The sequence below is a fragment of the Galleria mellonella genome, unplaced genomic scaffold (genome assembly GCF_026898425.1).
Source record: "Galleria mellonella isolate WM207_F2 unplaced genomic scaffold, CSIRO_AGI_GalMel_v1 utg57, whole genome shotgun sequence".
NCBI lineage: Eukaryota > Metazoa > Arthropoda > Insecta > Lepidoptera > Pyralidae > Galleria > Galleria mellonella.
The window spans coordinates 10106920-10119363 of record NW_026442119.1 but is presented as its reverse complement, the minus strand read 5'-3'; the positions used below and the strand labels follow the sequence as shown (position 1 = coordinate 10119363).

The following is a 12444-nucleotide window of genomic DNA, read 5'->3' as shown; positions in this document are numbered from 1 at the left end:
TTAACGACTTAACCAATCATTATGAAATTTGTTAAACACACACTATATGGAATAGACAAGTATATAGGCTACTTCCTATCCTGATTACTCGATTAAAGTCGCGGGTAAAAGTGAGTAATTTAATTAAAAAAAAAAAAAAAAAAAAAAAAAAACACTAATAGAACTGTGAATTGATTACAGAGATTTATATTTACACATAAAATAATACAATTTACCTACTGGTAAACTTCGCGTCCGGGATAATTATATATATTGTTGGCCGAAATAAAAAATAGTCTATGTCCTTCCCAAGTACTACGTGTATACCAAACATGACAATTAGGTAAGTCGTTAAAACGCTAAGAGGTAACAAACAATGTAATATTAGTAAAATAAGTAATTGACCACACATGGTAAGTAGGTATTTTGTGTAAAATTATTACCACTTAATAACTGAATTAGTTTAAACCGGTTACTTCGATGACGATATATTATTTGACAAGAATAATAAGTAGACGATGACCTTCTGTACCCTAAATACATTGTCAAATTTGACGATTAATTGATCCCTTGTAGTAGGTACCTATTAAAGTCCGTACAATTAGAATAACTTGATTAATTATTAAAGCATAAAGTGATCTAAACAGACTATAAAGAATGAATTAATACTTTATTTATACTTCGCCATTATCATAATCGGGCTATGTTATAAAAATAGTGTAAAGGAATATGTAATGTATTCGTGACCACGAACTGTCGACGGGGATTTTGTATTTTTTTACCTTACATTAGCTTACCACGGTCAAGGTCATTCAGGTCACAAGGGTCACGACCCATATAAGTGACTATAAACAATATGATTTTGCTACAATAACTATTGTGTTCAGATTAAATCTGTTACCAATTTTCATTGGAATTTTTTAATAATTTAAAAGTTGAAGTATTAGATCAGCAAAATTATTAACGGAAGCTCCATACTATAATCAGCAGCGTTCGAGGACAATAAAAATAATATTAATTAATCACTTTGACATACATATTCACACACTTAAATCAAATCTAAAATCCCATCTGGTAAATAGAACTAATTCAGAATAAAATTTTCTTAAAAAGAGATTGTATCTAATGAATGATATTATTTAAGTGAAAAGTTTGTTCAGTGTATGTGTAAATAAATAAAATTTAAATTTAATGACACATGAGAGTCAATCTTTATTCTAAAGACAATCGTAAACTATATTAATTACGGAATTTATAATAGGTTTGAGTTTAAACTACTTTGAATTTATGATAACCCTTAAAAAGTGGTTTTATAAACAGATTTAGAGCATGGGGCTTCAAAATCAATCCCATTGTCAAGGCAGTTCGATCCGATCATAATAATTTGTTTTCCCAAGCTTACTCGTGCATGAACAAATTCAAATACGTATCTTTTATTTATTATCATTTGTTATGTGGGAGTTCCAGTAAAATAAAAAGGCCGTGAAGCATTTAATAAATTTTATCAGGTAAAACCTACTGTTTGTAAAGTTATATACGTTTCTATTCCCATATTAGTAGAGTTGTAACTTGACATATTCACAACAAAGTAATTCGATGAAATAACATGACTCACAGCAATTCGAACTCCTACATGTGTTTATGACTCATTTTACATATACATTGAAATATTATCAATAGAAGATTGATGTGTCTAGTCCGGTAATAAATTATTCTATTTACTTAGTGTTAATGTAAATTCCTGCATTCCATTAATAATACAATAATGTGAAATAAGATAACAAGTTGTTTGTCTCGCAGATATAGAGCTAATCTGATAAAATTATACAGTACTACAGTAAGAACCTACTGATAAATATTTTTAGACCAAGTAAATAATACCATATATAACAATAAAGAAAAACCAAAATGACGTCGAATCTCAACAATCGCAATTAGTTGCGCAATGAAGTTATATCTATAAGCCTTCTGAGTACAAGTAAACACGTGCAAGGCCAAATTATATTATATTACATCAGCTGTTAATTGTCCACTGTTAAACAGGTCTCCTTTATAAAATGGGATTTTACCAATAGTTGCCATGCTTGGCAGGCGGGTTAGCTTTTGCAGTTAGACTTTGATGATGTTCTAAGAGAGACACTGCTGCCCATCCCTCGACTATTGTTGCCTAATCTAATAGAATGTGTATTTAATAGGTAATCAGTAGTAAAGAACCCGTGTATGAAAACTAAATGGCAGAACATTTATTTTCTTTTATAAGTAAGAATAAAAAAAAATACTTTATATTATATTTCTAAATCTATTCGAAAGTAGATTTTTTACCCTTGCTCTTGCTCCGGTAACTACTCGAAGGAAAACAAACTATACAATTAAATGAAACTAAACAAATGAAAATCCAGTTAAACTCAAACAAGTAACACTTTTTTTAATATTGCAACGATAAAAAATGAAAAGTTAAAGGTATAAAAAAACTTTTAAATTCTATTAACATACTGAAATTTATAGTATGAAATAAAAAAGAATTCTTATTAATAATCTCAAAATAAAGTTCACAGATGACACGCATCTTTGTCATATTTTTAGTGACTTACAAATTTTTTGACGAAGATTGGAGTTCTCCGGAAGTGGAAGTTTGTAAACTACCTTACAGAAAACATTGGAAGTTACCGAAAATGAGAGAGAATGTTCCTGGCTATGAAGTGTTTCTGGATTAAGTTTGCCTTTTAAACATATTTTTTATCTTGTACGATAACTGTATTGTGTACTGTTTGTGTGTGTGAGACAGCTTTACTTGTACTTTGGACGTTGTAGTGACAACGGACATTTTGACAATTTTAATTGTGAAAGAACTGTAAAAAGATTGAATAAATATATAAGTGACACATTCTCACAATCAAAGATTTTGCCGAATTCGTAAGTTACACATTTTTTACAATGTCCGTAACCTTCCCAGCACCATGCAAAAACTCATCATGGAGTATAATTTCGTATGACGACTTCCGTCCGTGCCGTAATGGTGGGTACGTTACAAAAAGCAACGTACCCACCATTATATGAGACACAATAAATGAGATCCGGGATCGATTCTTGTTAGGGTCATTTTAGTAAACGAACTTTTCTAAAGTTATTATTATTGTTATGCAAAATGATAAACTCACTGTAGCAGTCTTTCATGTCTCTCTCTATCGTACGTGGCCGCCAGGTAGTCATCAGGGATGGCATGGTGCAGCGGCCCGTGGATCGGCGTCGGCGTGTGCTGCTGCTTCCACAGCAGGGTGGGGTAGAGCGTCGGCGGCGGCGGAGGCAGGTGCAGTAGGGGCGGAGGGGGGCCGCCGCCATAACCGTGCGCCATACCGCGCCACTCCCGCTCCTCGACTGAACTGGCCGACCCGCCGGACCGCACCCCGCTCACGCCCGAGTCGGACCTCTCGTCCGCATCGCGCGCGCACACTATCACACAGTCGTCCTCCTCGGAGGCCACGGCGCTGGCAACACCATCCGCGCCTGCACCACCAGTCACTTCACTCCGCACTTCACCCTCACTATTGGTGCACACTTCAAGCTTCACTTCCTCTTGTTTCACACACTTGTCGTTTTCGTCACTGACATCGACGACATCACTCGCACTCACACTTACAGCAACACCTGTAACAATAGAAAACAACAGTTAATAAGTATAACTTGTGGATATAAAAAATTGGTAGGTACGGAATTTAAGCTAAAGACATCATATCAATTTCCAAAAATATGAAAAACCTTCGAACAGCTTTAATAACTTTTATGTACTTAAATATATGAATATAATAATAATAATAAAAGAAGAAACTGTTTGACCGGCTATCAATATACAACCGAAAGTACAGGGTTTCAATATAAAATTTCCCACGGAAAGTTTCATATACCATAAGTGAGAAAGGATTCTTAGAAATTCTCGCGAGAAATAAAAAAACTAGTTTGTGTGGGCGAACCCGTACAAAGAAACAGCTAGTCTTTTTTACATACATAGTTAATTAAAATGCGGTTAAAAGTTAATTAACTTTATGATTCAAATGTATGTCATGTAATTCACTATTTATATTCAATGCTTGTTTCGTGAAGCCATTCGCCTAAAAAAAAAAAACATTAACCGCAAATGTCAGAACAATTGAATAAATATTGTGAAAAACTGACGTCATTTTGGCTCCGATCAACATGTTTGGAATGACGCCAATATAAACTCATTCACACTCCAACTTTTGTGGACAATAAATAGGTATTTTGTACTCTTGCAGACAATCGGTGTCAATTTAATGCTGGCCCTTTGCTACTTAAGTGTAATTTATCAACAATACAGTCCAAAATAATGCATATATTCAAATTGAACATTGCAAATGAGTGTGTTTATGTTTTAGATTGTAACGTCTTTTATGAATACTTAAGTCAAAGGAAGTTTTTAACTAACCACTTAGATACAGGCTCGGCCTAGCTCGGTGGTTAGTAAATGTAACTAGGTGTAATTTGTTATTCAATAAAGACTATTATTATAATTATTATTATACTCGTATATATGTGCATGTAATATATCGTGGAATTTTTATAAAATATAATACATTTACATCCAGTACTTGTAATTATTAAGGTTGAGATCCGCTTTCTTTAAATCAATCTATTTTGAACGGAAACTGAAAGAATTAAACATTCTGATAGGTGAGGGCACGTCAGCAGATTTGTCGGTGGTTTGTGAATGACGGGCTGGAAATCGGCCAACCAGTTCAGCGCCAATTCTCCATGGCACGGGGTTGGCGCGTAACCAGAACGAGGGCAATGTGACAAAAGCGCGGATATGTCGCCTCATGCATAGTTTATTGTGCATGACGCAATCCCGTCTTAGAGACAAACAATATAATATAAACTACTAAGAATTATATACATGCATTACGCGAATAGGTATGCGTAACTAAATACATATCAACAACAAAGTACTTGAAGAAATACAATGTCCATTTGATATAGCTCATAGATAAGCAATGTTATCATCCAATTTTCCTTTAACAGTGAAAATATCAAATAATCATGAATAGGTTATTTTTGGGTAGGCTTTATTTATCTTTAGATACATTAACATTTAAGCAGTATACAACGGTAACGATAAATATAAAAGTCGTATAAAAAAAACGCAATAGTCATTAAATTATTTATAGTGAAACACGATACGTCCATTTGAATCTAAAATTCGACCCGTTGCTTGCCCACAATAGGAATTAAGAACTTGTTTGCGTGTCGAATAAACAACAATGGAATTTTAATGAGGGTGTTGTTACTAAGGATTCGCATTTACATAATCGCTGTACATTATTTATACAATCATCATTCGACCCGTCAAACCTGTCGTGCCATCTATGTTTTTATTGTACAACAAACGTTACAAATGATGAACTGACACTTGGTAAGTTAATGTTTACTATGCAAACCGCAGTTCGTTCCTAATAGTATTATTATCTTAAAAAATTACTATTAAAATTAATAAAACGAAACAATCAAGCTTCTACACGAACTGCCATTTAGCTGCAATTATTCGACCGATAACAATGCAATAAATTATAAAACCGGTCTCTTACAAGCCGGATATTTATCGAAACCTTGTAACACTCGGTAAGTTTCATTGGCGCGAGCAAAATAGTATTATAACCATTAATTTTAATTAATTTATGTAGCGACCTAAAATAGACAATCTAAATAAACTGACGTAATGTATTAACAATTCCTAATTATTCTTTTAATTCTAAACACAGTCATTGAATTAATTAATGCTCATTTTTCAAATAAGTTTAATTTGCCAGTAATGCTACCTATATAACAGACAACACATTTGACAATATGCAATAACATACGATAACAAGAAATTCAACATCTGTTAATACAATGTCCAAAGAATACGAAGACACAAAGAGAAAACAAACTTGTCTCTTTACAAACAAACGACTATTGAGCGAATGTAAACAAAAGGTATGAGACAATGCAACAGTGATCAGCGGGCGGGGACAATGGGACCACAAATAACTCCACAGGAGAGTGCGGCGACGCTGCAGCCAACGCACGACAACGCCTGATTGACAAGACAAACGTCGGGAACTTGGGAGCTAACCGGTGAGAGCGGTTTTCATTAGATAGAAAGAAAGGGCAAAAAGTTGACACGTAGTTGGCAAGAGAGGCGGGCGCCGTAGCCTACGGCGCGCCGTCGGCCGTAAATCCTGACCACGAACAAGACTTGAATAATTCATGAAGGGCGGGCTCGAGCCGCCGTAAGTAGCTATTGCACTAAACACTGCAACATAAAGGTACGTATCTATCGATCGATTCAACAGAAACTATGTAAATAAATTCACCGTGTAACCGTAAAGTAGGCGAGACCCAGTAAATACCCAATTCATGGAAAACTGCCGTACCTATTAAACCAACACAACTGTGCAAATAACCTATTGTGTGAATTATTATAACCGCAACACAACATCCATAAACGCGTGGTTTGAATTATTCATTTCCAGTGCAATGCCGTTTACCGTATCATTAGCGAGCTACCCACTAACGAGTGGATCCTATAAGAATAAATCCACATGCAGGAACTACAATAAGTGTCGCTTAATCGCTAAGAAGATACATCACTATTCATCCAAACAAAGTGAGTCTATTAGATCTCTCTACTCTATTAAGTACTATAGATGAGGTCATAAGGTTGAAATCATTTAAACCGATTTTATGAGCTCAAAGAACTTGCTCTGTGGAGGAAGTCGAGCGAGCGAGCGCGTGACTAAAACCGATCAATCAAATCATTTGAATATTCAACGAGCTCACGAATATCGAATGTACGTGCCAATGTAGAGAATACAGCTTTTACTTGGATTATAATGTGCCTATTCAACCGCGTATGTATTTGCCGATAAGAGGATCTGTTTTATAATTGATTTAGTGAGTGGTGCGATTGTTCGAATAATTAAAATTAATGAACAAATAATGCACAATTATAAAGCGATAAGATAGTAAAACGGGACTGGCATTATTAACCGGTTAGTATGTTATCCAAGTAGGTATGTTTGTCGAGAAGCTATCTCGTTAAAGGCAGTAGAGCGTGTCGAGTCGCCAACCGTGTAATGAAACGCTTCCACTAGGACAATAACCGTTAATAGGACATTTAGCAGTGACAAAGCTTTCTCTATACTGCAATAAAGTAATTATCTCAATCATACATTGCATAACGTATGTCCGAGTGCAAGATTACTGTAATTTAATGAAAACTGTACATATAGAGGTATGCCGCAAACCGCAGTCTCGCTTTCTAAATTGTGTGCAGAAATTTATTTAACACCGCACTATATTCGCTTTTAATTGAACATTTTCTACGATGATGGTTTGATTAACTTGTCTCTTCATCCATTTTATTATATTGCTTCAATTAATTAAATAAAGTTATTTTGAATAAAAGTCTTATCCCATCAGTATTTTTAAAACACCTGTCATTCTAGTTAATTTTAAACTTCCGCGTTGTTTACACATATTTTTAAATACACAATCAGGACAATGAAAAAGTTTCTACAGATAAATAGTATTATTGCCGACGTTTTGACGTGGATTGCACCACGTCGTGGTCAATAAAGAATCAGGTCTGTCTGATTGAATGATTTCAATTAAACAATCATCAATGTTTATATTAATCTTGGTTTGAATTAAATCACACCCACTGGTGAATCACTTAAAAATTATAGATAAACCAGTACACATTACTGCAATAGATGTGGTAACATTATTCTGCAACGAATTAAAATTTAAAAATCGAAATCTTATATAAATTACACGCGATTGAACGCAAATAAACATCAGGGGTCATCTTACTCGATTGGTAAGGTGATCGTGATTACAAAATTCAACCACCTTGAGGATATGGTGTAGTTGTAGTTCGTATCACGACTGAGACCGCGTGCAGTAAATTGCGCAATGTGTTATTGAAGGAACACGGAGGCGAGCGAGCGGCAATCTCCCTGCCATCTCACGACATCTCCCGAACGCTCGTGACTGGAATTCTTGATTCCAGCCCGACAAGCGACCTGTAACCCACGTTTACATTCCCATCGTATAATCCAATGTAAAATTAAGTTCTATTAAAATATTATATTTGAATCAAACTTACATTTGATTGCACCGATGCAAATAATAAGAAAATACGGCAAACTCGATCAGAAAATATTTTTATTAATTACATATTAAGTCCGTTACCGAGTTCTATTAATAACAATCACAGTTGATGATTAAATACTAATTAGACCTTTATTAAATATCTATGACATTTGTTACTCAAGTAAATTTGTTTACATAATGTATACAAAAATAGACCACAAAAAAAATTCATTAATTACTCATTGAATAAATAATGTAATGGGTATAGAAACTACTAAGTAATCTGCTTCAATTAGATGTAACACGACATGGGTCTTTTGAAACACAATAAACAATGGAGCGATAACCGTGCGATTACGATAACAAATCAGCTTACGTCGTAACAATGCAGCAATGAACGCGCTTGAAATGCATTCCTACGATAATACCTACGCCGATAACAAAGGTCATGCCATAGTTAACTGTAGTAGATAGCAGATGCGCTTTAGTTTATGTTTTTATAATCATTCTACGGCCCTAGATACCTGCTCATTAGAGAACTACGTAGTTTAAAAATAAAAATAAAACATGTTCTACATTATTAGTTTTCTTACAGAAAGGAACTAAATACCCGCTTATTAGAAATAGGAATATCAAATCTTTTTAGAAGTACCTCTTATAAGAAACACGTATTAACTTAATAACTAGATAAGTTTCTAGTTACATATCTAATAACTTTTATAACATTTATCTAATTTGTAAAGGAGATGATGCAACTACAATTTCATGTAATTCATACCTATTTAATAAATAATTTAGTAGTTACCTACTAAATTGTTGCATGCGTTAAAATTTCTCGCACAACAACCATTAGGTATTATTAGAACGTACCCATTGTGTAGTAGATTAGGCAGTTTATTTTAACACTAATTCATTGGTAATTCTTGAAAGTTATGTACAAATATTATAATTAAGAGTAGGTATTTCAGTTTTAGGACGTAACAGCGATAAATTGAAAGATGAGTGATTACAAACATGCGTCCTGGACATAAATATGAAAGTGTAAACAATATTTCAAATATCTGTGTAATATACGGAGAATTATTAGACAGATAACACACATGTACAAATGAATAAATAAGTACCTAATTTACCATATTTTGAAATTTTTAATATCCATCCATGTGTTTTTAAACAAACATCGACCTCATGAACGTTTACAACACCAAAAGCATTTACTTCGTGACATGGAAATCAAAAAGGCCTCACCGAGACCGCCTATTTTAGGATTGATATGTACAAGTACTTGGGTAATGTACAAATTATCTTTGTTTCTAAATATTATAATTATAATAAATTTCCAACGAGAGCGTGTTGTTCACAGTTAGCGCTAATGCCTCCTAGGTAGGTATTAACAGTAGCAAATCTAGAGGCGAATATTAATTATATTTATATATTAATACTTTTACAGTAACAGTGGGTATAATAACCCATATAGGGCCATAGTGAAGTAATTCTGTAACTGACTGTTTTGAATTAATATTATTATTTTAAATTAAGAGTTATTAACTACTTACCAAGTTATACAATTTGTACAAAAAAGAGATATTTATTTATTGTCTTTTAAAATAGACATAGGTAGGAAATACTATTATTAGGTACATATTCTGTGGCAGTATTTCAGAAAAAATAGCAGAAACCATTGCACTAAATCCATCCGTATCAGATGTTTGTCGAGAAGCTCAGATGTAGATACCTACTAGTTTGATTATACTACAAATTTACTGTTTTAGTTAAAGTTCTACTGACGAAATGTACAGTTTCCATTAAATTAAGGCACGATGACACAAGTTAGTTTAGTAATTAAGAATTTCAATAACAAACAAAATTGAATACCGTAAACTTAAACGCCCGTCATAGGCACCTATTAAAAATTAATATCCTAAGAGATTAGTAATGCCTAAATACATAGGCGCAAATGCATAGATAAGCATGTATTTTTGTTGGAATTATTTAAAATATTTCCCAGTACGTCATAATAATAATTTATTTATTATTATATGACAGATAAGTGCCTATGTAACCTACATAATAGTTACATAAAATCTTTCACGAAATATTATTCTATTTTTTTCATATTAAATACGCACGCACCTAAGTAATTAATGTACACGCAACTATTAGAGAAGTATAGTGAATAAATAAATACTCACTCTTTGTGCGATTACAATAAAAAGACAAAAAATATTTGATGTATGGAACAGCTTCACGTAATTAATGAATCACTTCTCACAAATTATGTGCGTAAACACTGTTTATTTTAGTCACCAGGTCAATTCACTATCACAGATCACAAAAAATCTGGAAATCCGGTTTGAAATGTTCCAAAGGATATTGATATCCTTTAAATGTCGTCCTATGTGCGCCGTCAGGAAACAAAATGAACCAAGCATTCGCCTGAAACACTCACACAATTCCAGTTGGCTGTGTCTGCACTATACCTATTTATTAATATCTACAATGACTAACGACCATGTCAAAACGTTTCGTTGCGAATACTGCACAAGCGTACGAAAGGTTCAATAGCGCACAAAGAACTGAAATGCGGGGGGAAGTGACGGCCGCAGGAAAGGGGGCAGGGGGAGGCGGTAACGCCAGTCTCGCGACGTCGACGTAGCAGCAACGTAGCAACAAGTGAACGGCAGCGCGGGTGTGAAGTGAGGGCGAGAGGAGTTCAGGGAGGTTCTCCCCGCGCATACAAAGAACGCGCAGCGCACCTGATGGCGATGCAGCACCCGTCTAGTGCCACAGAGTATACACGCATCAGACAGCATAACGAATGAGACCGATAGGTTATTAAATTACAACAGGAAGGGCAGATGTCGATAATCACGATGCGCAACCAGCGTGGCACGCTATTACAATGCTGGTAAACAAAATAACAAAGCAAAAATAGTATTCAGTTTACTGAATAATGCATTAATTTGTTTAAGTAATCTACAGTACAGTAGAGTAGCACCTTATCTAGGTGATAGTCATAGATTTAATATTATATTAAGATTATGTTGTATTTACTTGTTTTTCTTTGTTTTGGTTATAATTTATTAAGTCTCAGTTAAAAAAAGAACTAGGAACCTACTAGTACACAAACAGGCAATACCGACACCTGCTTACTTTTTATAGCGTAACATACCCACACGTACATTAATGTTTTCAATTATTGGTATAGCTTCAAAACTTTTCAATCACTCCATAGATATGTACTTATTGGGATCTGAATTTCATATTTTAATAATATTTCTACATTGCAATTAGGAAATCAATTGCTGTCTAATTATATGTTCTTATAATTAACTTTTATAATATAATATGTAGACATAGATGAATCTATCTAATAATGAAATTTAAGCCCTAAAATATAATTGTATGATATCATTGATAGGTTACCTATAATCAGTGTATATTTATTTCTTAGTGTACGTTCAAACTAAATACTTATTACAAAGATCGAATTCCGTACTTTGTAGTAAGTAGGTAGTTATGTAAATAATAAGATAGATATTATCGTATTTTCCCAGTAAGAATAAATAATAATATTGAAGTGTTTATTTAATAGCAAAATACAATAGATCATACCTACTGTATTATAAAAATAGAAGTATTATTGTCTCGCAAGAATTTTATTAAAATAAAACCAGTAGGCAGTAAGTCATTAAAATAAAAACATTGTTGTCCATATTTCTTCATTTTGTGTTTAATTTTGTTTTTATCTGTGGTAAATTAAATTATAAAAGAAAACGTAATTTGGATCAGAAGAATTTGGAAACTAGGTAAAGTAAGATACCTACATAAACATTCAGCCAACAAAATTATTTTGTTATCTAATTTTGCTCGTATTGTTAATTAAAAACTGAGATACTAATATCTACTTACCATATTATGTAGGTTAGCAATTATCTCTATTTTAATTAACAAATAAACAATACTTTATAGAAATAACAATTACGTATAAACTATATTTTGATTGTTTATTTATTTATTCATTACAGTAATAACTTTTATATATAACACAGATACAACACACTGCCATTATGTTATAATATTTACTTAATATGTAATAACCTATTTAAACATTTAAAATTAGGTAATATGTCTACTAATATGTATTTAGTCCTAGATGATTTAACTCCATTTTCATTAAAACGAAAATTACGAATTTCAGCTAGACTAATTAAGTCTATGGTAATTATCACGAGCTACTTATGTTATATTTACAATAAGACACGTGAATTACTAAGAAAATAAAATTGAAAGCAGTGTAAAAATTGGTAAATAATA

General features: G+C 33.1%; 1 protein-coding gene and 1 long non-coding RNA gene across 2 annotated transcripts in view; one reads left to right on the top strand and one right to left on the bottom strand.

Moving 5' to 3' along the window:
- The window catches only part of LOC113509845 (uncharacterized), a 230012-nt gene that overhangs the window by 19828 nt on the left and 197740 nt on the right, over nucleotides 1-12444 (bottom strand). The window contains exon 9 of the mRNA XM_052899220.1: nucleotides 3138-3624. Coding sequence (XP_052755180.1) covers nucleotides 3138-3624 — 487 coding nt within the window. The remainder of the gene's footprint in view (nucleotides 1-3137; nucleotides 3625-12444) is intronic.
- LOC128201643 (uncharacterized) overlaps nucleotides 10790-12444 on the top strand; it is a 35257-nt gene continuing 33602 nt past the window's right edge. Inside the window, exon 1 of the long non-coding RNA XR_008253346.1 lies at nucleotides 10790-11035. This is a non-coding gene — a long non-coding RNA (uncharacterized LOC128201643). The remainder of the gene's footprint in view (nucleotides 11036-12444) is intronic.